The sequence below is a fragment of the Mirounga leonina genome, unplaced genomic scaffold, assembly GCF_011800145.1.
Source record: "Mirounga leonina isolate KUSES-001 unplaced genomic scaffold, KU_Mleo_1.0 Mir_171, whole genome shotgun sequence".
Classification (NCBI taxonomy): domain Eukaryota; kingdom Metazoa; phylum Chordata; class Mammalia; order Carnivora; family Phocidae; genus Mirounga; species Mirounga leonina.
The window spans coordinates 3,011,588-3,037,678 of NW_023270436.1; the positions used below are offsets into that span (position 1 = coordinate 3,011,588).

At 51.1% G+C, this 26,091-nt stretch overlaps 1 protein-coding gene across 1 annotated transcript in view; it reads left to right on the top strand.

Annotated features, from left to right (window-relative positions):
• The window catches only part of SLC15A4 (solute carrier family 15 member 4), a 27,246-nt gene extending 1,433 nt beyond the window's left edge, over positions 1–25,813 (top strand). Inside the window, exons 3-9 of the mRNA XM_035016702.1 lie at positions 5,145–5,440; positions 9,611–9,779; positions 10,177–10,254; positions 10,916–11,084; positions 18,687–18,842; positions 19,925–20,083; positions 25,359–25,813. Coding sequence (XP_034872593.1) covers positions 5,145–5,440; positions 9,611–9,779; positions 10,177–10,254; positions 10,916–11,084; positions 18,687–18,842; positions 19,925–20,083; positions 25,359–25,507 — 1,176 coding nt within the window. The 3' untranslated portion in view covers positions 25,508–25,813. The remainder of the gene's footprint in view (positions 1–5,144; positions 5,441–9,610; positions 9,780–10,176; positions 10,255–10,915; positions 11,085–18,686; positions 18,843–19,924; positions 20,084–25,358) is intronic.
• The last annotated feature ends 278 nt before the right edge of the window (positions 25,814–26,091 follow it).

The following is a 26,091-nucleotide window of genomic DNA, read 5'->3' on the forward strand; positions in this document are numbered from 1 at the left end:
TTTTTTTTAAAGATTTTATTTATTTATTTGGGAGAGAGAAGGAGAGAGAGCACATGAGAGGGGGGAGGGTCAGAGGGAGAAGCAGACACCCCGCCAAGCAGGGAGTCCGATGCGGGACTCGATCCAGGGACTCCAGGATCATGACCCGAACCGAAGGCAGTCGCTCAACCGACTGAGCCACCCAGGCGCCCCTGTAACATCTTCTTTTTTTTTTAAAGATTTTATTTATTTATTTGAGAGAGAATGAGAGACAGAGAGCACGAGAGGGAGGAGGGTCAGAGGGAGAAGCAGACTCCCCACTGAGCAGGGAGCCCGATGCGGGACTCGATCCCGGGACTCCAGGATCATGACCTGAGCCCAAGGCAGCCGCTCAACCGACTGAGCCACCCGGGCGCCCCTGATGTTCGTTTCTAAAAGGGGCTTCTGGAGCGCAGGTGTGTGCCTGGCAGCTGAGGCCCCACAGCCAAATCTGGTCCACTTCCTGTTTTTGGAGGGCCCACAAGCTAAGAATGACAATGGCTTTCGGGTTGCTGAGCGTTCGGAAAAAAGCAGAGTCTTCTGTGACAAGGGAAAGTTTTGTGAAATTCAGATTTCAGCCTCCATAAATAAAGCTTTCTCCGAGCAGCCCTGCCTGTCGCTGGTCACACCGGGGTCCGTGCTGGGGCTGCTTTCACGCTGCCGCAGCAGAACTGGGGAGCTGTGACAGAGACTGGGTGTCTCCCAGAACCTGAAATACTTAGGCCCCGCCCCGTCCCAGAAGGGGTTCGTGACACGTGGTGTGGAGATGAGCGAGGGAAGTGATGACCACAGGCATGCCAGGTGGGAGTCGGTTACACTGGCCCACTTAGAGGGGTTTGGCCTCGGTGGACTCCGTGGACATGGAGGCGGCGGTGGGGTTTTGTGCTGATTCTGCTGCTGACCTGCTGTGCGCCAGGCCCTGTGCTCAGTACGTCATCAGTCCTCATGACACCCCTGCTGCCGTCGTGCCCATTTTACAGATGACGAAACCAAGGCTTGAGAGGGTAAATCATTTGCCCCAAGTCACACGGCTGGTACGTGACTGAGCCAGGATGCAGGAGCCTGTCCTTTGAATCTGAGCTTTAAGTAAAGGACCCACGTCAGGCTACCCATTGCAACAAGGTGGCACCTTCTAATGATGTTGGGCATGATAGCTGCCTCATGTCCCGAATTCTTCCTTCTCTGCACCAGGAAATGTGCTTTACACCCCGAACTCATTGGACCTCATGTGAATCTCGTACCCACTTTTCCAGAAAGGAGATGGAGGTACAGAGATGACTTCTTTTTGTTGTAGTGAGTGGTCAAGCCAGGGTGGTAGTCCGGGCCTGATTTCTTGATTGCTGCCTTAACCGTGGCTTCGAGATGGGCACCGTGCGACACAGTGCCGTGGGGGCGGAGGTGGGTCTCCGGGCCCAGGCTCGTGGCTTCGGCCGTGGGTGCTGGCGGTGAAGGCACAGCATTGGCAGCATAGGGAAGCACCCTTCAAGACCGGCCACGTGGGCCATGAGCCACATCAGTGTTTGTCATGCTCCTCACTGTCCTTGTTACACTGCCTTATCTGAGCCTCAGGACAGTTTACGGACTGCACTTGTCTGTTTTACCGGAAGCGCCAGGGGAGAAGGTTTGAACTGCCCAGAACCTCAGCAGGGGAGTGGGAGCTGGGTTTGGACCCAGGCAGTCGGACTTCTGTGTGTGTTCCCGCCAGTCGGTAATGGACCAGCAATTAACGTTTCATAAAGGAATGCGTGGTCGTGTAGAGGGTATCGAGAATGCGTGACAGAACAGGAACTTTTTTGATGCATAATAACACTTGGACATTAAAAATGCTCTCTTCTACAGGATACCTAGCCTAATCTCTTCAAATACTTGTTTTTATTTGTATTTGTTTTAATTTTTCAGTGTGTTCAGTTAGCCAACATTAGAGTACCTCGTCAGTTTTTGTTGTAGGGTTCAACGATTCATTACTTGCATGTGCTCACCCCAACATGTGTCCTCCTTGGCTTTGTTTTTAGATTCACGTGGGGTGAAATGTCGTCATGTTGCAACTTACTTTTAAATCATTCAGCCTAAAGAGTATTTCATTTATAGCTACAGAAAAAGAAAACCAAGGATCTAGGTGAAGGGTATATAAAAGTGTATGTTTTACTATTCCTTCAACTTTTGCATGAGATTACAACGTCAAAGTACAAATTTGACATGTCCTCGAAGTGATGCACAGATAAAGTCGGTGGGGTCCCTCCGCGCACCAGCACATTCCTCAGCCGTGAGTGCTGGTATGTGCTACAGTGGGATGAAGGCTGGAAACACTATGCCAAGTGGTAGATCCAGACATGGAGGATTACATGCCCTTTCACTCCTTTTGTACAAAAGTGCCTGGAATGGACAAATCCATAAAGACTGGAAGAGGAGTGGTAGCCAGGGGCCAGTGGAGAGCGAATGGGAAGTGCTTGTGAAGGAACAGGATTTTTCGGTGGTGTGATGAAATGTGGAATTGCGTACTGCTTGTGGTTGCTCAAGTGTGGGCAGGCTCAAACCACGGGGTTGTACGTCTCAAAACGGTGAACTGTTTTGTATGTGGGCTGCATCAGTGACAAAGCGTTTAGAAGGGAAACGTTGGTGCCCTTCTGCCAGGGTGCTTGCTCCGCGGCCAGTGCTGCCGGCTTGGTGGAGGAGGTGTGGCTTCGAGACCCGTCTGGGTGGGAAGCCTGCCGGTCTGGTCCTCAGGGTGAGTTAGCTCCTCATCTCCTGGCTCTCCTTGTTCTGAGGAAGTCTATTTGTGTTTCTAAGGTACTTTTTATGCTTCTCTGTCACCCCCCCCCTTATCTCTGATCTAGGGCCTTTAGGGAGTGTTCTAAATGAGATGAGCGGGGTCAAGCTCTGCAGCTTTGGGGGGGTCCGCTGGCTTAGGACAGAAGATGGGCCGCTAAAGATGCCAAGGTGATCCACGCTGACAGAAATCATGCCAGTGCCTTCATTCTCACCAGAGCTTCACCTGTTTCAAAGGTCACATTGTCCTTTCAAATAGCGAACTGGAAGAAGAAAAGCTTACTTTACAGATGTAGAGAGCAAATGATACGTTTATTTTCCTAGTAGAAAAAAAGGGGCAGTCTTGTGCATTTGAGGGAATTTTTCCAAACCAGCAACTGTGGGACTTACTGTACTCGGCTCTGTGTTCTTTTAACTGGGCTTTTCTGAGCTGACTGGGGTGGCATCTTGACCAGTCACATGAGAGGCTGTTTACCCTCGCTTGGGGAGGGCAGAGGCCCCTGCGCGGGTGATGATGTAATGTGACTGGCTGCAGGCTCGCCAGCTCAGGGCACAGAAGCATGTGATTTGCAGTTTATAGGAGCCGGCTTCCCATTTGTAGAAAAAAATCACTGGTATGTAAAAAAAAAATCACTGGTATGTAGTTATTTAGGGCCTTAGTAAGAGGCTTCGATTTCCAAAGTAACAGAAAATTTGACTTGGATGTTCAAAGCGGTTGACTGCCAAGTTCACACAGGACGATGTGTGCGGTGTCGTCACAGGTGACGAAAAGGGCCTGATGTACGTCGGCCAATTTGCATGTTGTCTGCGTTAATTTAGGTGTTCTGTTTACCGGCCCTCTTCGTTTTCAGGCTTGCTGAGCGCCACCCCCCCCCCCCATTACTGGTTCTTACATATTTAGTTATATTTTCTCTGTAACCATTTCTCTGCTTACGATTTTTTCTTTTCTCTGGTCTGTCTTTGGATAGTGTGAATATTTGCGTCTAGTTTAGTAACATTAATATGCTTTGTGTCCCCATGAAGAGCTCTCTCAGAAATAAGAGAAATTCCCAGGACGACTCATTCATTCTGTCCTCATGCCAGCATTTGGTCCAGGACCTCCATCCAGATCTAACATAGGCGGGAGGCGAGTTGGAAGTTCCTCCTGAGAACCTGTGGTTTATTTAAAACTCAGATTTTCAGGTTGTGATGCTGGTTACCATGTCATTAGCCCAGGCATGTCTGCTGACAACACAGTAGCCATACTTAATCATTTTGGATTAATTTTTTTTTTTTCTTTTGAGGAGCATACAATTTTGACTGTTTTATACCTGCAATTTCAAAAAACAGAGGTTATGATATTGTATCAAGTTATATGACTGCTAACAAGGTGCTTTTTTGTATCTGGCACTTGGTTGTTTGGGCCCCCATTGAAAACCTTTGTGCTCTGCTGGTGGAGATTGTTCTGTGGAACATGTCAGATCTGTTCTGACAGAAATCAGCCTTTCGATAACTTGTAACATTAGGAGGAGACAACAGAGGTTCCAAGGACAGCAAGCCTAGGACCGTCTCTGTATGCGTCCCAGCGTCGGCCTTTAGCTAGTAAGCTTTTTTAGAAATGGTATGAGATCACCGGCTAGAGTGGAGTGGTGTCCGCGTAGACGTGGACGTCACAGGGAGAAGGGAAGGTGTGTGGGGCGCCTGCCCACACGTGGAGCGCCACCGGCACCGTGGGGCCCATCGCAGTCGTCCTGTGGGGAATGTTACCCGGTGCTTCTGCCGAAGTTCAGGAAATGAGTGGTTATTGAGCCCTCCAGGAATCTCTGTCCTTTCCAGCATGTCTCCTGATCCCTTCCATAGCCTTCCTGGACTGAAATAGCATCTAGTGTTAGTTTCAGTCTGGAATTTCGACCGTGCCCCAGATTGATCAAGGCGTGGAGCTATCCAGCTCTACAACTGGTGGTTCTAAAACTTACCTGTGAGTAGAGGTCGCCTGGAAAGTGTTTAAAAGGCCAATTCCTGGCCCCCAACCCCAGAGAGGATGAGTCGGTAAGTCTGGCCTGAGAGCCTTGTGAATCGGCACTTTTAGGGAGCATTCCAGTGTTTCCAGAGCAGGCGGTGCTCAGATGTTACTTTGAGAAACTCTCTTGGATTTCTTGGATGTGAGCACACTTCAGAAAAACACTACGCAGAGAGTGTAGTGATTGAAGTTTAGGGTGCTCCTTTGTCGGGGATTCTGAGCGTATCTGTAAGCACCAGCTGATTGTGCTGCGTTTCTTACAGACTGCCATCATGACAGTGACCATAGTACTTCGTTATACAGGCTTTTCATCCTTGCAGATTACCACGTTTCAAAGTCTGTTTCCTCCCTGTTGTTTTAGGTTAAAGACCGAGGTCCAGAAGCCACAAGAAGGTTTTTTAATTGGTTTTATTGGAGCATTAATCTGGGAGCAATCATTTCTCTGGGAGGCATCGCCTACATTCAGCAGAATGTGGGCTTTGTGACCGGCTACCTCATCCCAGCGGTCTGCATCGGCATTGCTTTCCTGGTCTTCCTCTGCGGCCAGAGCGTCTTCATCACCAAGCCTCCTGATGGCAGCGCCTTCACCTATATGTTCAAGATCCTGGCATATTCGTGCCGTCCCCAGAAGCGAAGCGGAGAACGCGGTCAGAGTGGGTGAGTGCCGAGCTGTGATCGTAGGCTCAGCCTAACCCGACTTCCCCAAGGCTGTGAAGGAAGTACTCGCGCATGTCTGACGCCGGCCCACGATGTGCAGGGCTCTGCGCGGTGGTTTAGAGTCTCGTGTCCGCTCGAGGCGGTGGTGTGGCATTACTGTCTTCCAGCAGCCGGATTCCGGAGCTCATGCTTTCAGTGTTTAACTTCCGCACCGAATTTCCTCTCACTGCTGATTTAGATGGACTTCTTGCTTATGTAAAGATGTGGGAGGTAGGGGCACCTGGGTGACTCAGTTAAGTGCCTGCCTTCGGCTGGGGCCCCAATCCCAGGACCGTGCTCGGCAGGGAGCCTGCTTCTCCTCCTCCCCCTGCTCATGGTGTCTCTCTCTGTTTCTCTCTCTCTCAAATAAATAAAATCTTTCAGGAAAAAAAAAAAAAAAGATGGAGGTAGAAATCGGCAGAGATCATAGGAGAGACACTGTACGTATTGTGTACATTTCTCTGTGTATTCTGAAAAGCTCTGGAGTTCGTTTGAATAAAAAATCGAGCAGTTGCTTACTTTTGTAGGTACCTCTCTGAGCTCCTTAAACAGTAAGCTGTTGTTTCTCACTTGTGAGTCAGCAGCTGTGGGTCAGCATGGGCCCCATCAGCCCATGGTCATTGCAGCCGCTCTGTGACAGGAGGACGTAAAAGAATTTTGAGATGCAGGTAGGGGAACTACATCATCCGCTTTGCGTGGGACTTACCTGTTTTAGCACCAAAAGCCCCACGTCCTGGGGAAGTCCCGGGCAAACTGGGACGGATGGTAGGTCACTCTAGATGCATATTAATAAAGGCAAGTCCAGAACTTAGCCCAAGAAGAGACCTCAGCAATTTTAGGTATTTGTTGAAGCGTAATCTACATGTAGTACAGTGCATCCCTCTGAGCTCTACAGTTCTGGAGTTAACGACAGCCTTATTTGACCATGTAACTGCAGTGTGGTCAGGATAGAGACTATTTCCATCACCCCAGAGAAATCCCTGGGACCCTTTGTAATTGACCCCCTCGGAATATCTTGATCAAACTAGGCATTCCTGAGGGGTGAGCGGTCCCCGAGCCAGAGGCTAACCGTTCAGCCGGAGGGAGCCTTCTGCCCCTTAGGGCAGCACGCTCATGGCTGGGTGGCCCTGAGTGCTGGAAGGTTCTGCAGGCCGACCCCCAGACCTGCCTCCTCGTGGCTGGTCTGCTTGTATCTTACATACGCCCTTGGAGTCACGTGAATGTCTGCTATTTGCTTCCATGTGGGAGGTTTGAAGCTGTTCCAGAATAGCTCTTATGGCCCTGTCCCTTGGCTGCGGGCTACTGGACTCCTGGCTGTCCCTGCGCGGGGTTCCCGCAGATCCGCCAGCCACGCCTCAAGTCCCAGCGGCTCAGTGTGGCATTCAGACTCCTCATTCAGAACCACCAGTGGTGGCACTCCGCTGGGGAATGTTTACAAGTTCTGACGGTGCTACCTTGCTCTTGTCTGCCAGAGGCTCCCGGACGCCGACTCCCCGGCTCCCGACCGGGCGGAGGCGGGGTCCCGCTCGCGGACGCCGACTCTATAGATAGATTACTCATGAGCAAAATACAGCCTTTAAAGTTTCAGTGTGTCGGTGTGGGTGGTACCTGTAGACATTTCTGCAAGAGGACAGTTTTGGGTTCCGGATACACAAATGGCGTGACGAAAAAAATCTGGACTGACTTCTACTTAGGGTTAAGTTTGTTTTTTGGACAACTGGCAAAGTTAAGATAAAAAGGACTATCTTGTAGAGAGGTCGGTGTCCAGAGAATTCTCAAATTATGCTCTCATGGTACACAGAATCCGAGCTCTGTGACCTTGGGCAGGTGAATGGCCTTGCCAAGCCTGCATTCCCTTTTTGTACAGTGGGGAGCAGCTCGTCTCACATGATCGTTGTGAGGCCTGAGGAGCTGACGTGTACACAGCTCTCGGCGGAATGCCTGCCTGGCCCGTGATGAGAGCCCGGCTGATGTCAACTACGGCCAGGATGCTCTTGCAGAAAGTCGGCTCCAGAAATCTAGGCAAGTTCAGCGTCGCGCAGTGTCTCCTCCATCTGGCCCGGTTCTGGTTTCCTCCTGGCCTACGTTGATCTGTGTCCCGAAGATTAGTTTAATGCTCCTTTTACATGAGAAGTCCATGTATATCTGTTCAGTTCATCCGACGGAGTGGGAATAGTTGTAAACACTTTTCGAGATACATACCTCTTGAGTTGAGAGTCTGAGAATTAATGGACCGTCTTCCTGGGAGAAGACGGGTCCGGGGAGCACGGCCTCATGGAGCCGGGGCACTTTCTGGGTCCTGCCTGTGTTTCATGTCGTTTGTGTCTTTGGCTCCGTGTTGGACCCTTCTGTGTTGCAAAATAACACACTAACAGCCTGTGTGAGTTCGGGGAAGCACGCGGTGCCTGCAACTTAGTACTTCTCAGAGTATCTTAATGACGTGAGTAATGTAACCAGGAACACGTCGGAGTGATTCTGTGTGTAAAAATGTATTTGTTACTGGACGCTGACATGTTCTTAGAGAAGCACATGTAGTATGATGTAGTAAGTCAGAGAGCATCTGAACTAGGTATGTAAGGACTTTACATTTCCTTTTGGCCAAATAAAATAAAATAAAATTGGAGAAGCTGTGAATACTTTCAAGTGAAAGTATGAGTAGTATATGTGGAGTTTAGAGTTTTTCTTTGAGTGTAGTTTTCCTGATTATTTTCCTTACTAGATAAGCTACATATGATTAGGAGTAGTATCTTTCTAACTTTATTTATGTATCTCTAGCACCAGGTAGAACAGATCTGGGTGTGTAGTACGTGCTCAGTAAATGTTCGTTGAATTGAATTTAGTTGTCCTGTCTGACATTTGGCTAAAATATTAAGTTACAGTTTTCAGTTTTTTGGTCCCCCCCCCACTCTGAATGTTCAAATGAAAAAATGTCATTGTTTTGAGACAAAAATGATTTAAAACAGTGGTCACTTAGTTGTAAATTGGATAGGCGTTTATAAACTAGAAAGCAGACCACTGTCATTTATATCTGAGTCCCAGAATTGGAAGAAGGGAAGAGTTCTTAATGGTAATTATTTATCTCCTGGTATTTCTGGCTTTAGAGAATAGTTGGCAAATGAAAGAATTTTTTTTCTGTTTTATCCCTAACAATCTAAGAGCATGTATCTCCGTTAGAGTGTTGTGGAGCTATCCACTGGGACGTGTTCATTTTATAATTAATGAAACTGTCCTAGAGTAAGCGTGTGAGTAAGGCAGCTGCTAACGCATGAGCCACGACCAGAAGGCTTGATTTTCTGACCATGCCTGACTCGTGAGCGTGAGGGTGAGGCCTGTGGCCAGGGAGCAGAGGGGCAGGCGACGTCCCCTGGGCCTGGGCCTTAGGCTCTGCAGCCAGGGCCCTCCGGGTCAAATCCCAGCCCCCGTTCTCTGGCTCTGTTACCTTGAGCACGTTCTTGACCCTCTCTGCGACCTGGCTTCCTCCTCGGTGCCTTGGGGCCAGTGAGACTATCCTGATGGCTCCTCCCAGGGTCGTGATCCAGGTTAACGAGCAAGCACCCAGTGCCACCAGCTGCCTGGTGACATCGTCGTGTTACCATCGCGATCGCAGCTTTCCCTGCCAGAACAGAACCCTTGCTCACGGGCCCATCAGTGGCTGCACTTTAAAGCAACAGCTTTAGTAACAACATCCATGTTATGGTTGTGAAGTTTTCACGTTTGAAAAAGCCACCCGACTCAAAATCCAAACAATCCAGCCCATTTTTTTCCCCTCAGACGCTCATCCAGCGCTGTAGCTGATGTAGCAGCTAGCTTCAAGTGAAACCGCAGGCCTTGCTCAGTGTGCGTGATGGGAGCGGGGCGGGGAGACCGGCCGCGCCCTGTCTGTGGCCGCCTAACGTGGCAGGAGCGCAGGTGCGCTTCCCGGCGAGGCCCTCTGCTGGCCTCGTCCACACATGCGCAGTGCTTCCCGCCAGCCCAGGCTGCTGTGTTCAGTGCGCAGTTAGTGAGGAACAGGGGGGTGTTCAAGCAGATCAGTGCAGCGAGCTGGCTTCCGGCCTCCAAATGTAAATTGTTGCCACATACGTGATTTCTGGGGGTGGAAGAAAACTAACTCCTTCATTTTATCTCCCAAAGTGAAGGCCTTGGAGTCCTTCAGCACTCTTCTAAACACAGTCTGTTTGATTCATGTAAGAGGTCTCGCGGAGGGCCGTTTGCGGAGGACACGGTGGAGGACGTGAAGGCCCTTGTGAAGATCATCCCCGTGTTCTTGGCTTTGATACCCTACTGGACGGTGTATTTCCAAGTGAGTGGTGACGGCCGGGTATCCACTGCTTTCTGTCCCCGCACTTGCTTGGGTCGCCACCGGAGTGCAGGGGCACCGTGCTCTCCTCTGCGGAGTCTGTGGGATCTTGGAATCCTGTTTCCAGTCGTGGAACTCACTTCTGCTGAGTTAGACGTTTTGAGACCCTTTCCATGAGAGAAGCTAAGAGCGGGTGTGCTTCTGCTTTCCAGGCCCCACCTTTGGGCTTAATTGCTCTGTTACTTCTTTTCCAAAGTTGATCTCCAGATGACTTGTATGATGACCAAATAATCGATCTGTTTTCAGACCCGAGCCATGCACACCTCCTCACGGAGCGGTCTGGGGGTGGGCGGCTCGCTGGAGTGTTCCCACACATAACGGTCCCACTTTTTACACCCAGATGCAGACAACGTATGTTCTGCAGAGTCTTCATTTGAAGATTCCGGCGATTTCCAGAATCACAGCCACTCCTCATACGGTGAGAACAACTGAGATGATCTGAAAATTGTCACTTGGAGCTTATGTAGCAGGCGGGTGCCTTCCGCCAGTCGTAGGTCCTTCCCGAGGGTCCTCGGCTGCTCGAACCAGAAACATTCTCATTGGAATGGAACTTTTGCTTATTTTAGAGACTATTCTATTGGCCGTGTCGTTTCCTAGATCGTTGACAAATGTCAACCAAACACTAATCTTCCTACCTGACTTTTTTCTCCCTAAAAGCATAGAAGAACAAATGCAAATGCACTTGGAAATGAAAATCTTTTTCAGTTCCAGTGTCTTGAAACTGAGACTTTTTCCTTAGGAGGTTATACTTTGTATGAATGGACTCTTCTAGAATAAAGATTTTCTCAGGGCGCCTGGGTGGCTCAGTCGGTTAAGCGTCTGCCTTCGGCTCAGGTCATGATCTCAGGGTCCTGGGATCGAGTCCCGCATCGGGCTCCCTGGTCCGCGGGAAGCCTGCTTCTCCCTCTCCCACTCCCCCTGCTTGTGTTCCCTCTTTTGCTGTCTCTCTCTCTGTCCAATAAATAAATAAAATCTTAAAAAAAAAAAAAAGAAAAAGATTTTCTCAGACATTAGTTATGAGGTGAGTGACTACTTACTCCTCCCGAGAACTAACCTTGTCTCGTGCGTTTCGATTCTAGTTCCCGGCGGCCTGGCTGACCATGTTCGACGCAGTTCTCATCCTCCTGTTAATTCCCTTAAAGGATAAACTGGTTGATCCCATTCTGAGAAGAAATGGCTTACTCCCGTCATCCCTAAAAAGGATCGCCGTTGGAATGTTCTTTGTGATGTGTTCTGCCTTCGCTGCAGGTGGGGAGGCATTTCTGTCTCATTCCTGGAGCTCAAAACTGGCGTTAGCAGCTGTGGGTGACTCGGAGCCCCATGACCGGCCTCTGGTCACGCTGCGTGTGTGCACCCTAAAAGAGGACAGATGTGGGGTGTTGTGAATGGATGCCGTTCACTTTCTGGTTTCCATTATGTGAAGGTTAAGATTTTCTTCCTAAGGCTCTGCTGTTTTTCTTCTAGAGCCAAAACTGGTAAAGTGCTCTGGAAGGTGACTTCTGGCTTGGATCAGAGGAGGCTTGTTCTCTCCCTTCTGATTGAGATTGTGGACGACTGTCTATTGCTGAATGGATGAATTTTTATTATCAGTCTCAAAGTCATGGGTTGACCCTTAGTGTTCTTAACTTAGGTCCAGAGTTGGCTTTGGCCTGCCCCTTCGTGTGGAGAAAGGTTTTATCAGGTCCAGGCTCATGACCAACCCCCACCCCCAGAGAGAGAGGGGATGTGAGCCACTGCCTGAAGCACCCCAATACTGATGAGGGGCGTTTTCATGATTCTTGCATTCTGAACTGTTAGGTTGGAATATCTTTTGATGAAGCTGAGGTACCGCTGACGTTCTCAACTCGCTCTGGAGTTCTTCCTTCATTAATATTTGAAAATCGTTGAACCCTAAGACAGCTTAGTTACGTAACAAGAACAGAAAAGCTGATACTCCTGAACCAACTGTGTATCACCCACTGTTAGGAGGAATTTAATGTTAAGTACTGCTGAGACAGAATTTAATATTCTCCAGCAATGTTTCCCAGCAGCCTCCATGCACTGTCCCCAGAGTGAACATATTGATATAGTACTTAATAGGTTTAAAGAAATGAGTCCCTAGGCTTAAGAAATCTATATTCCAGGGACTGGGACATTTTAGAAGACAATTACATTTTCTCTTGATCAAATAGATAATTAAAGTGAGGTCGTGTCTGAATGAAGTTTTTACTGTGTGCTCTGTTCATGATTCTGTTTCTCTTCCAGTCCTGTGGCACATGGGGAAATAAGAGCAAATAAAAACTAAATTGCAGTGGGGCTGTAATTGCGGGTCTCATTAAGCAGGATCAGAGATCATCAGGGCTGTTTGGAGTAACAGCTGCCCGGGGTTGCTGTCTGTCTGTCCTGCCTCCCCTGAGCACCTACCATGGGCTCAGCTTTGGGCCCCGCAGCTCCCCTCTGTCCCTGTACCACGGGGCCCTCTCTGCACCACGGCCACGCTGGTTACATGCCAAGGAAGGGGGGAGTCCTTGTTCTCTCCCTCTGGGAAGGGAGGTGTCCTCGGTTTTCAGGCATTTCTTAGGAGGTTCTGGGTTTGGGCTCCCTTAATACCGTCTTGTTTTTCGGTTCTTCTGGGGGTCACGCTGAGGACCAGGGAGGGCATTCCTGTGGTCTCTGCCCACGTTTGTGTAGGAGGCAGCTGACAGACGAGTGAGCGCTGAGACTACCCCGTGGGCATGGCATCCAGCCTTCACCAGTGCCCGCAGAGCACACGGCACTTCTCGCCCAGCGCTGGGCAGAACAGGCCGCGCTCTGTGGGGCCGCCCTCGCCCCTGGGGGGGCTGGGCAGCTAGTGTGGTCGCTCGGCCCTGAGGCCTCCGAGTTGGAATTGCTTTCTTAGAAATGGAAGGCATCCACTACGCTTGTGTTCTTAGATAGGGGAAGGGAGCCCCAGAGTCACTGCTTTGGAGATTTTAAGTATCTGGTACTTGAGTTAAGCACTGTTTATTAAATATAATGCACGCAGTTTTACTTCCAGCTCTAGCAAGTATTTAATTGGAACATTAATAAGCTTTGAGTAGAAATTGAAACTATCCTAGCAAACCAAGATTTTAATGGAAAGGAAACAGTTTTGGCTTTGAAACTTACTACCCTCCCCCGTAACCAGTCAATATCTTCCATTTAGAACCATGCCTGCTGGTAATGGGTTCATTCTTTCAAGTCTCTCAGCTGAGAATCAAGCAGGTCCCAGGGGTTTTTTCAAGTGTGCATAAGGAAAAAGGAAGTGTGTTCATTGGTTAGATTTCCTTTCCCCTTAAAGAACCGTGTGTGATACCCTTGAATTACTGGAGCAAGAGATGCTCACTGGAGGGAGGGTGATCTTGGAAGCATAAAGAAGAAAGTAAAAACCAGCCGTAATTTCCCTAGAGACGCTCACCATTAGGACAGTGTGAACCTGCCTGATCTTGTTTGTGTGTCTGTGTTCTTGCAAAAACGAAATCCTGTTGTGCAAGCTGATATGAGCCTGACTGAGAAAATAAGTGTCAGAAAAACCCTAAGAGTATAATAAAAGCTGAGCATGTTACATGTAAGGAGGGAAAAATCTGTATAAAGACAGATGAGCCATTGTGTGCGTGTGCACATGCACTCATAATTCCACCACCTTCGGAAATCTAATGACTATTCTGCGGGTGCATGGGAAAATTACATACATGGCATGTGGTGGATACGTTTCTATTTCCTTTGTCATGCTTTGAAAACCAGCCCCGAAGTATCATGAATATCCCTCCATGTCAGACGTTCCTCCGCAGTCCTCTGTGGTTGGGCGTCGGGGGTTGGGGTGCTTGGGCTCATACTCTGGGCATTACTGCGGTGGATTTCTGCAAGTGTAATCATGGCATCCCTTTAAGGCTTCGGATAATCTGACGGAGTTCTCTTCCAGGAAGGCCGTGACTCCGCCAACATCCCAGGCTGGTGGTGCCTACCCGTCCAAATGCCGGCCCCTCCGTCCCCCTTGGTGGTGTCATGGGTGCTCGTCACTCGGGTGTAGGTGGGAGTCTGTGCGTAGCCTTCAGGGCCAGAGAGCACCCTGAAATTGGGGCAGAGCCTGCTGAGAGCCTTTTCCTGGCTCGTACCTGGCATTAGTTAAGAACCACTGGTCCACAGCAGGTTTTCGAAAATTGGTATCACGTAGGCGATCCACGGTCATGACAGACACACAGAGAAGAGCCGGGAGATCCCAGAGCATCCGTAACCCACCCCCATCAGGGTGACCACGTGATGTCTTCCAAGGACATTAGCTGTTACAGCTAAATTCATCTTTTTTTAAATAGAAATGAAAGTATTCAGTTTATAACTTAACTGTTCTTGTGTATTATGTACATACCATTTTTTCTTTGTCAATTACACATGTAAATCATGGTGTTTAACAACTATACAATCTTCCGTTGTTAAATACACCGTCAGTTCTTAGACCAGTCCTCTCTCAGTACACGTGATGGCCAACTCCAGTCTGTCCGCACGTCAGACCCGCTTGTGCACGCGCCCTCATCCGTCCACATGTCTGTCCTCGGCTTTCTGTCCCCTCGGTGGGAAATGTTCAGGCCACAGGCACAAGTTCTAGCTCCCTTGTCAGTGCTCATTACTTTTTCTGTGAATCTCTTCCCTGAAGGATTTAAACGGGTATGTCTTCGTTTTGATGTATGTTAGGGTGATGGTGATTCCCCCCTACATTATCAGTCCTCAGATTCTGTGTACAGTTATGCCCTGTGGCATTTTGTACCGGGGTTTTCTTGTTCATGTGGACGGCGTAATCAAAACTTTCATCGGAGGAGTATCATTTCCAGTGTTTTCATGTTTTCTTGAATTTTGTTTATGGGATCTTGCAGTTTTATGCGTTTCTTCATTTTAGGTCCTGTGCATTTTGTGTTAGGTTTTTCCTAACTACTTGATGTACTTTTGTTTGCTCACATAAGGGATTTTTAAAAATTCTGAGTTCAAATGAATTCTTTTCAAACGGTCATTTGTTTTCTTCAGATAGCATGGTTTCCCTTCCTGCCTTCACGGTGATCCTCCCTCCCTGTGTTTCTGTTGGGTGTTGGTGGGACTGTGTGCAGCACTGGGAGAGCTGGTGGTGATGGAGAGCCCGCCCCCGCCCCTCCCCCCCGGACTCTGTACAGGGCGCCTCCAGGGCAGCTCCCGGGGAAGCTCAGAACTGGAGTTTGAGATACATATTCACGGTTCTGCTAAATTTCTAACCTTTATTTCAATTTTACTGAGTGTTTTTGGTAGAAATGAATGTCAGATCTTTCTCCAGTAACATTTTGGTTTCCAAGAGGACTGCATGCCCCCTCCCACCCCGGATATTGATGTTTTTTTAGTTATATTAAATTCCTGATGCTCATTCCTGCGTTTCTGAAACATGAGTTTTTCCAGAGGGCTGACTTTGCTTGCAGTCTGCTATTTTATTCACACCTGCGTGCCTCCATCCCTAGTTGACATCAGTCTGTGGTTTGGTTTTGGGGTCGTATAGCTTCATAAAAGGAGTCGGTAGACCCCCAATTTCTGTGGGCAGGAGAGTATTTCAGCCTGGGAAGAATTATCTTTGCGCTCCGCAGGTCTTTGCATAGAAAATCACATGAGCCCATTACTCTCTCAGGAGAAATGGGGTGATGTTTTCACCTTTTTCTCAGTTTTGTGCAGATTGTGTTTTCTCTTGAATCACTTAAGTGTTTTTTTTTAAATGTCCCAAGTAAACCATTCATTTTATTGAGTTTTAGAAAAATTATTGGACTGGAGATAAAAATTGTCTTTTAAATAATCTGTTGTATTTCTTTCCTCATTTCCAGTTTCGTGTATTTATGTGCTCTTTTTTTTTTTTAATTAGGCTTGCCAAAACTATATGTATTTGATGATTTTTCCATAGGACCTCTTGAATTTATTAATTTGACTTTCTCTGTGTCTTCTAACAATAGAGAATAATTAAGATACAATTTCTCTCTATTGCCTTGGGTTTGTTTTGTGATTTTTCTCTCTCATGAGTTAGATTCATTTACTTTTGCTGCTTCTTCCCTATTTAATAGTGGAAACTGTAGAATGGCATGAACTTGCCTGTCACTGCTGCTTTGTCAGGTCTCATGTGCTTGGATTTGTTGTAATTTTGTTGTTTTCTAAGACTACTGAACCTGGGTTTTACTTCCTTTATGACCCACGAGTAGTTCCAGAGAACCGTTTCCCTCGTACTGATGTTCACCCATTGGTTAGTGATGCTTCGACTTACTGTGGATTTGGGAGAGATCCTGCATTCGGACTTCAGGCCCTCCTTTCTGGCCTGATGGCGCTTTCTGCAAGTGTTTGTAGGGAGCCGAACAGGATGGTTCCTCTGTTGGAGCGCCATCCTCTGTGTTCATCAGACGCGTTCCAGCAGGAGCCTGGCACTCCAGGGCCTGCGAGGGGCCCGGGGGTCCCGTGGATGAGCGCATGGTCCAGTAGTATATGGTGGTGTGTGCATCGTCTGGTGATCGGGACCCAGGTTCTGCCCACGCCCTCTCTCAAACGCTGTGTGGGTCACCCAGAGTGACCCCGTAAGCACTGACCTTTGTGTCCCCTCCGTTCACCGAGTCCTGAGCCGTGTGTCGTGTCCACGGAGGCCAGGGCTTGCCTTTGGGCCTCTGGATGGCGACCCTTGCTCCAGACGAAGCCTTGGTGGTTTTTGTCTGCTTGTTCTGACAGGGACTCGGAGGGGTGTGTGTGTGTCACAGCGTCACGGGTTTCCGTCTTCTCCGGGGTTAAGTGTGTCCCCGGGGGAGGTGGCGCACGTGGGGTCCTGAGCCCGAGCGTGTGGCCAGAGTTCGCGCTGCTCACGTTCCAGAGCGTGGTGCCGTTAGTGTCTCGGTTCTGAGCAGAATAAACGCCGTCGTGCCTGCGAAGCCGTGGGCAGAGGGCCTGCGGGAAGCGCAGCGCACCTGGATTTCCTGTGCCTCTTGAGTCTTGGGCCCTGTCCTGTGGCGTCGCTCTTCCTCTGCCGGTCCTTCCCCCCGCCCCCGCGGTGCTGCTGTGCCTTCAGCCTCGTCCTGCCCACGGCCTCGGGGGCCTTGGGTTCGCTTCCGCCTCTGCAGAGCCGCCACTCACTGAGGAGTGTGCTGCCTTGGCTGTTCGGGCACCTTCCTCCACGCTCGTGCTGATGCTTCCTTGTTAGTCCCCTGCTGTCACCTCGCAACGGCCTGTTCCGGGGCCTCGGTGCTGGCGGCCCCCCTTCCTCCGCTGGCAGCTTTGCCGGTACTGCTCCATCCCCCTCGTCGTCTGCGCCGCCCCCCCCCCCCCCCCCCCCCCCCCCCCCGCCGGCCTTGTGCTCTGTGTCCCCCTGGCCAGCGCCCCCTGGTTCTGCACGGCGTCCGCATCATGGCTAAGACCACAGAGCAGGTCGTGTCCCCAGGGGCACCCTCCACACCCCTCACACGCACACACGTCCTCTCACCTGTCCGGCCTTCCCTGTGGAGAAGAGTGTTTTCTCCAGCTTGTTGTCAGGGCCGGTTGAGAGGGTCCTTCCTGCAGACCCAGCTGCGCTAGGATTGCTCCAGAACCTTCCAGCGCCACGCTGGTGGCCGAGGCGGTGTCCTAACAGTGGGAGGGGAGCCTCGGCTGACCCAGAGGAAGCAGGCCACATTCTGTCCCGTGCCCGCAAGCTGTCACTTGTGGATAAGGCCCTTCGTGCCACCACCAGCGTCCTGGCAGAGACAGCCACGGGCACTGCCACGCCCCAGAGGCCCCGGCTAGAGCAGCTGGGAGCGCCAGGCTGGCGGCTCGGCCCACCCCGGTCTGCCCCCACCCGGGTCTGCCCCTGCGCTTCCTGCTAGAGGACAGGGTGCGGGGGTTGGGGTCCCCTCCACGCGCCTCCAGGGAAGGGATGCAGGTGTTTCTGATGGAGGTGAGCCAGAGGCCTGTCCTTACCTTGCTCCTTGGATACAGTCTTCGCGCTCTCCGTGCTCTCCTTGTTTGGACATTTCCTGTGACCTGTAGCCTGGGGCAGATTCCAGAATTTGTCTTCCCGTCCTCCTGTTACTGGTAGCCTGGACCTTTCTCGTTCTCAGGTTTTAAAAGGGGTATTTTTAATAGAGTCCACTGCCCTCTCCCAGACAGCTGTCGTCCTCGTGCTCACGGTTTTGAACACGTGCGTTTGCGTAAATATTAAATACTAGGCCCGTTACCCCGTTCACAGAGTTCTTGAGAAACAAACCCGGTGACCTCTCTGACCTAAGAACTTGGAGCTACGGCTGTTGCTTTTAAGCTTTACTCTGATTGGTTTATTTTTTGTTTTACAAGGTGTGGCTGTTGGTGCTCTTGCTCATTTCCCCATGTCCTTTTGTTGCCCCTGACAAATGACCAGTAATGGAGAGGGATCGCAGGGCTGCTGAGGGTGCGGGCTGTTCGCCGGGTTTCATCCGGGAAACTCGTATTGTCAGCCATGGCCGGGGTTGTAGTCGGAAGGGTAGCAAGTCAGTGGGCCAGCCTAAATCCGTCACCATGGCAAGAAAAACATCTCAGGACCCACTGCCCCCTGACAATGTGGGTGCCTTCTTACTCTCCTCACGCAGGGCTGTGTGACAGCCGGCGTGCAGGTGGGCCATCTAGACGTCGGAGGCTTACATCACACGTAAAGACCCGCCTGACATATCTGGTAGGATCAGAGAGTAACTAGGAAGCTGGGAGGGGGCAGTCCTTTAGGTCGGGCGCCTCCTGGCCGCTGTGTCACTGGGCCTTGCCCTTGTACTTCTCAGAGTAGTCAGTAAGCATCTTGTAGCAAGTGTGTAGTGTTTCAGTTTAACTGCGAATGTTAATGAACAAGTGTTCTATTAACCTACTTATGAATTCTAGGAATTTTGGAGAGCAAAAGGCTGGACCTTGTTAAAGAGAAAACCATCAATCAGACCATCGGAAAAGTCGTGTATTACGCTGCTGACCTGCCGATATGGTGGCAGGTCCCACAGTACGTGCTGATTGGCATCAGTGAGATATTCGCCAGCATCGCAGGTGAGGCTTCTCTCCCTCCGGGGCCTGGGGCTGGCAGGGTCCGGGAGGAACGGGGGGCATGAGTAGAACACACGGAGACACGAGGGGCCTAGTGCCCTTGTGTTTCGTGGCAGCAGCTGTGGTTCAGAACGTGAGTCCGTAAGTACAGCGATGCTGTGGCTGAGGTTCGCATTTCTGGGTATAAAAACAGGGTTCCCAGAGACGTTCCCAGGACTTGTCCGCTCCCGCGGAGGCGCCAGCAGAGACAGGAGGAGGAAGCGGCTGTGGGTGGTTCCTCCCAGGTCGGACTCTTCCTAACCACAACTCTGTGGTTCTGCCGTGGCAGCCCAGCCGCTGGCTGCCACCAGAGCTCTGGGTGTGTCGGGTCGGCTTTATGAAGGAGGCAGACCTGTTGGCGCAGGCCTCTCTCCTGCAAGCCGTGTCCTGTGGGGTGTGGACAAGGCAGTGTGTGCAGACCCGTTCCCAGCTGCCGGAAGGGAGGGACAGAATTAAGGATGACCAGAGCCGGATGGATTGTGGGGGGCTGCCGGCGGCGGTTCCCCTCCACACCTGTCATCAGACTCCTGCAGAATGCGCTCCTGACCGTGAAGGAAATGAATAGAGCGGTCTTTTGTTTGCAGTTCATTGTAAATCTCCACGTATAGTTGTTATAAAAATGTGAATTTATGGATGTCCGTGTTGAAATAATTTTAAAATATATTGTCTTTAAGATAGAAGTCTTAAAAGGATCCCCATCTTAGTCTGTATATGTTGTTTTCAGACCCTCCTTAGTTGAGAACATAGAAGATTGCTTCTTTAACCACATAGATCAAGAAATACAAGAGCTGACAGGTCAGATGTTACTGTGAAGTTTGAGAGCAAGGACTTGACTTTTTGCTCCATGACTTACTTGAAGGACTGTCCTGGTGAATAGAAGGGGCCCCTTGATTTCTTGACCTTGTGTTAAATACAGTCTTCAGACTAGGGAAGAGAGCTGCCCTGCTTACCTGAGACCCCACGTGGGGCCCCGTGCAAATCTGCCATATTTAGGCAGGGGCACTGTCAGCCCACCTCTCACAGAAACAATCTTCTTCTTCCTATAGGTCTAGAATTCGCCTATTCGGCCGCCCCCAAGTCCATGCAGAGCGCCATAATGGGCTTGTTCTTCTTCTTCTCTGGCGTCGGCTCGTTTGTGGGCTCTGGACTGTTGGAGCTGGTGTCTATCAAAGCCATCGGCTGGATGAGCAACCACACAGACTTCGGTAAGGGCCGCACCGTCTGTTTGCACACGGCCATTGGCAGAACCCGGCGCTCGGGACCCAGGGCGTGTGGTGTTACTGGAGCTCGGCTGCCCCAGAGCTGCCTGAGACGCCCCCCTGCCTGATCCCCTACGTCCTTGTGAGTTTGCAGGGGCGCAGGTGAGCCTCTGTCTGTCCCGGGGCCAGATCGCCTCCGCCACACGGGCTGGGTCTGTGGGGCTGCAGCTGCTTCCTCAAAATATCTTCGATCAGTAGCGGTACCAGCAGGTTCTCTTTGTTTACCTTGGTTTGTATTTGGTTTTCTTTTCCAGACAGCACCTTTAAACTTTCTGCTGTTAAAGACGTAGATAGAGAGTAAGCTCCTTTCTTGAGCCACAGCAGTGACTCGTGACCGTCAGGAGGGGATTTTATCGGCCAGGAGGTGGCATGTTGGGGCGCTGAGCAGAATCACTCACAAAAGAATTTTGCTGATCCCAGATTTATGGTACCTTTTAACTGGACTCACGAGATGAAGGTTTCTTTCTTCTGTTTTGCCTGTGAAAAGAGCCTTAGTACTTGTTCAGTTGTGCAGTATTTACTTGGGTCCAGGGCCCTTAGCCGTTTGTCGGTCATAAATCCACTTGGAACTCTGATGAAAGCCTGGGGACTTTCCCCAAGAAAATACAGAATTCCAAAGGCCCTTCCCTGACTAAGCTAACCTTCCCATCCTGAGGGGTGAGTTTAGGGCTGTGGAGTCTCAGTGTGGCTTTCAGAAACCACAGCTGCCCCCGCAGCTCCCAGAGGCCTGGCCACACTGCGTTCGGCGGGCTCGGACCTGGTTGTTCCGAAGAGAGCAGGCAGGTCTGGGGCTTTGCTGTTGACTCCCAGGCCCCTGGGAGGGTGAGCGGCTGTGGAATACAGAGCAGGGGCACGGTGGCTCCTGGGAATTCTCACGGGTTCTTGGCGGCCCATGATCTGTTTTTCTGGGCATGGGACCGACCTTCTTCAGAGGAAGCCTTGCTGCAGGTCAGAACTCCATGATCCTTCTATTTCTTTGTCTTATTTTTCAGCATATCTTGAAGGATTGATTAGTTTTGGTGATTTCCATTAATTGCTTTCCAGTGATTTCATCCCCTTGTCACTGACTTAGTATCTCCAGCTTTACCATCATTCGCCCTCATGTCTCACAGGGTAGCGTCCAGCTCCTCACTGTGAGGCTCGTCTCCGGTCCTCGTGTCCCTCGCACACACGCAGGGCTTGCAGCTGGTGTCATTTTCAGAGCAGTGTGTCCTACCACAGCCCCACACCATGTCCAGTGCTGTCCTTGTTTTCACACCAGGAAGGAGAGTCTCAGCGAGCTGTGCTTGCAGCCCCCAGGGCCCCGCAGCTCGGTTGGCACGGGGAGGATGCAGATGTGGGAAGCGCGCAGCCGGCCAGGCAGCTCCCTCCCAGCGCCCTCCCACCTGGGGACTTGGGGAGAGAACGGGACCAGGTAACCCCCCCACACACCCAGATAACGTCTTGCTTCAGTAGAGGGGGCGGCAGGTGCCATCCTGGGCGCCGTCTGTGCTCTTCCGGTCTCTCTGCTCTTCCGGTCCTTCCCTCTGCACTTGTGTTCAGGTTCGGATGAAGCAGGTGGCGTGGAGCTGGCTGAGCATCCCACGACTGATGCACCGAGTGGCTTCCTGCGTAGTTACAGAACTGTGGTGTGGAGGAAGAGGCCCTGCTCTCTCACCATTGCTCCCTTCCCTGCCTGTTCTCCCGTAGGCTGGGTGTTCGTCATCATCATCATCACTTAGATCCGGCATAATTCAGACTGTTAGGCACCCCAATCTTTTTTTTTTAAGGATTTTTTTTTTTTTTTTTTTTTAAGATTTGGTTTACAGAGAGTGCACGAGCAGGGGGAGGGCAGAGGGCGAGAGGAAGAGAATCCCCAAGCCAACTCCACGCTGAGTGGGGAGCCCGAGGTGGGCCCAGTGCATGACCCTGAGATCATGAGCTGAGCCCAGATCAAGAGCCGGACACTCACCTGACTGAGCGCCCCTAAAGCATACCAATCTTAAGTGCACATTTCGAAATGTTTTTACTCCAGATCAGGATACAGGACCTTTCGGGAGGCTTTCCTGGGGCCTGCTGTAGTCAGTCCGCTCACCACCCCGCTAGGTCCTTGCTGCTGCGACATTGGGCACCGTGGACGCCTTCTTGTTTCTGCTCCGTGATGGCCGGCTCCATTCCACAGTTTCGTCTGGGAGTCATCGCCTGTAATCTGTTCTTTCTTATTCTGGGGAGTAGCCGGTGGATGAGTCAGTCACAATTCATTGATCTGTTCTGCTCTTGCTGGGTGTTTGTGATGTTTCCAGTGTGAGGCTGTCATGAGTAAAGCTGCTGGGGACCTTCTCACACGTATGTCTGGGGGGGGACGTGTGAGCTCATTTTCCGGGGCCCAGGAGTCTGTCTTATCATAAACAATCTCCTAGAGTTTACTGTCTTTAGGTGCGATTGTTCTTCGGTCTGTGAAGATGCCCAAGGAAGCACAGAGTTAATTGTGGTTTCTGAATACTCTTCCTAATCCCACACAGGCCGACCCTAACAGGGAAAACTGTAGTTCTCTTGGCACGCCAGCTTTGAGCTTCAGAAGTTGTAAGATTTATTTACATCTTTATTTGAGAGAGAGAGAGAGTGTGTGCCAGAGGGAGAAGCAGGCCCCCCAGTGAGCAGGGTTCCCGATGCGGGACTCGATCCCAGGACCCTGAATCATGACCTGAGCCGAAGGCAGACATGTCACCAACTGAGTCACCCAGGCGCCGGAGCTTCAGAAGTTTGAAATGACTCCTTAATTTGGGGAGATTCATACTTCAGTACCTGCACGTGGAATGACATCACCGGTGTCCCCGACAGCAAGCTCGTCCGGTTCCGTGGAGCTAACACAGCAGTGGCCACGGTGAGGCCTGGGATCCACGGAGGCTGTGCGGGCCTCCCAGTGCCTGGGACGGAGCCTGGCATGTGGTGGGGACTCAGTCCCTGTTCCTTTTTTTTTTTTTTTTAAGATTTTATTTATTTATTTGACACAGAGAGACACAGCGAGAGAAGGAACACAAGCAGGGGGAATGGGAGAGGGAGAAGCAGGCTTCCCGCAGAGAAGGGAGCCTGATGCGGGGCACGATCCCAGGACCCTGGGATCATGACCTGAGCCGAAGGCAGACGCTTAACGACTGAGCCACCCAGGCGCCCTGACTCTTCGTAATTTATTTTTATTTTTATTATTTTTTTAAAAGATTTTATTTATTTGACAGAGACACAGTGAGAGAGGGAACACAAGCAGGGGGAGCGGGAGAGGGAGAAGCAGGCTCCCTGCTGAGCAGGGAGCCCGATGCGGGGCTCAGTGCGGGGCTCGATCCCAGGACCCTGGGACCATGACCTGAGCCGGAGGCAGACGCTTAACGCCTGAGCCACCCAGGCGCCCCTCAGTCACTGTTCCTAACTACCTGTTGTAGATGGTCTGCTAGAAATTCAGGTATTACCAGATCCCTTCCCAAACCGATCCACGTGGGAAGTCATTGTTTTCTGCAGCCTGCTTGAGCCTTGTACGAATGTGTTATATCCACCATTAACTGTGTTTATGAATACAAGCAGTGTGAAACGTTGGTGTTAGTATGTGTTCAGACACAGAAGGGAAGTTCTAGAACAACCCAGTTTCACAAAGCCCTTCAGGCGAACAGAAGCCTCGACTGTTTAATAAGCAAATCAGAGAGCTGCGTTCAATGCACGAGAGAGAGCACAGCTCTGGAGACACTGCCGACCAAGTACATGTCTTCGCTCATCTGTCAAGAAATGCGTCACCCTTTTTAGTGGGTGACAAACGGTGTAAGTGGTAGGACACCTGTGGGCCATGGTGATGGGGTCAGGCTTTGTAGGGAGCCCAGGGCAGCGTGCTGTGAGCGGCTCTGGATGTTCCAGTACAAACATCATATTTTCTGCACACATCCTTCTTGCTTCTCCACACTGAGTGTTGTGGTCAGTGGTGCCCTTGAGAAACTCCAGCAGAAAGACCCCAGCTTACGGACTTGATGGTCCTGGACCCACGTGTACAGTAAGGACGGTAACAGGAGGGCGATGTAAAGCCTTCGTATGTCCCGGGTCCTGTGCAGGGTCCGGTACCCACACGTTTACTCCTCACACTGACGCCAGCAGCTGCTGTGTCCCCCGTTTCACAGAGCGGGGAGCAGCCCGGGCGTGGCAAGCCGGTGGCTTTGAGCTTTGTTGGTTGAGCTTCCGCGTCTGTGTGTGTAACCTCTTCAGCCTGGTTGGGATGTATTGGGAACTAAACGGAACGGTGCGTGTGAAAGGCCATGCTTAGTGCTTGGGGCAGAGTGGAGCATTGGGTATGTTGGCCATTGGGACGACGTGTGCACCCGTATCACCTCGAGGATGCTAAAACCTGAACTTTGGGGGGAAATTTAAAAAATAAACTCCTGTCTTCCTATATAGTATGTAGAGTGAATGTCAGCTGTCTGCCCTGGCTTGTGACGGGCACACACGAGGGAGGGTGCTTACCGTCCAGGAACTGCTGACCGGCACAGGACACCCGGAACTCCGCACTGGACGTGGTGTCCGGGCTGTCCCGCAGTGTGGCCTTGATAAGTGCCCAGATTCTGGACCCGAGCTGCGGAGAACATCGCCTTCAGGATCGGCCTGGGGGTTGGTCCTCAGGACAGCAGTGCGCGCCGGGCCAGCCGGCAGCCCCCCAGCGGCGAGCGCTGCAGGAGGAGACTGGGAGGAAACACCGTTCCCTCCAGTACCTGCTTCTGAGGGGGCGGGAGCACAGGAGCGCGGTGTGTTCTCCTTCCGCGGACTTTCTGTACTGGAAAAACTTAAAGCCTCTCTCGACATTGTGTCGCAGAACACGGTGACGCGCTCCTCGTTCACTTCGGACGGTTCTCTACAGCCGCCGCATGGATTCTCGGGCGGGTGTGGTCAGAAATAGGTCTTGTCGCCGCGCTCCTGGCCTCATCCTTCCGTCGTCCGGTGGGGAGACGTTTGAGGAGCAGGGGGGCCCGTTCACGGCAGAGACCCCAGCCCGGAGCCCGTGGTAGAGACATAGCTGGCTTCAGAGCGGCGTTTGCGGCAGTTGTAGAAGCAAAATACTTGTGTGTTTTGAATTACAGAGAGATGATTATTTTCTTCTCTCTCTCCTTTGTTTTTTAAGTCTCCCTGACCCTGCTAGGAACCAAACTTAACAGATAAAGTCTTGAACAGTCCCTAAGTGCGGCTGACGGGCTTTCTCCTCGTTTCTCCGCAGGCAATATTAACGGCTGCCATCTGAACTATTACTTCTTTCTTCTGGCCGCGATTCAGGGAGCCACCCTCCTGCTTTTCCTGATAGTTTCTGTGAGGTACGACCAGCAGCGGTCGCGAGCCAACGGGGCGCCTGCCAGCAGGAGGACCTGACGTCCCCGAGGCCACAGCCAGTGGACTGAAGGCGGCCGTGCGCTGAGCAGGAGAGGCTTCTCCCACTTCCTGAGCACGCGCGTGTCCCTGGATTGTCTCCTCTTCTCCCAGATGAGCTGGGTAAGTGCCTTTCCGTGGTTCCCCTCCCGGAGCAGACGCGGGCTCCTCGTCCGGACCGCCGTGAACCCCTCGGACGGAAGCCCGCGGCGGAGCTGCCGGGGCCTCGGGAGACCGTGCGTGTCAGTCGGCGTCCTGATGTCTTGGACGCGGGTTACCGTTTCCTCCCTGCAGACCATATGAGCTCACTTTTTCTTCCTTTTTGATTAATAAACATTTCCTTATCTTGAGGAATGGGAGGGCTTTTTAAGAGATAAAAGTCGATGCCGCAAAGATCTTGTGTACAGGTCACGTTGACAGTTTCTTTCATAAGCCGCCAGTCCCACCATTGTCCTTGTCGGTGCGGGCAGGTGGTGAACATACTTCGTCTGCTGCTTCAGAAGCAACTTCTCTTTTCAGCGATTGACATTGAATTTTTTTCTTAAGAAAGAATTCGCATCAGGAAATACTTAAGACCGTGTGTCCTA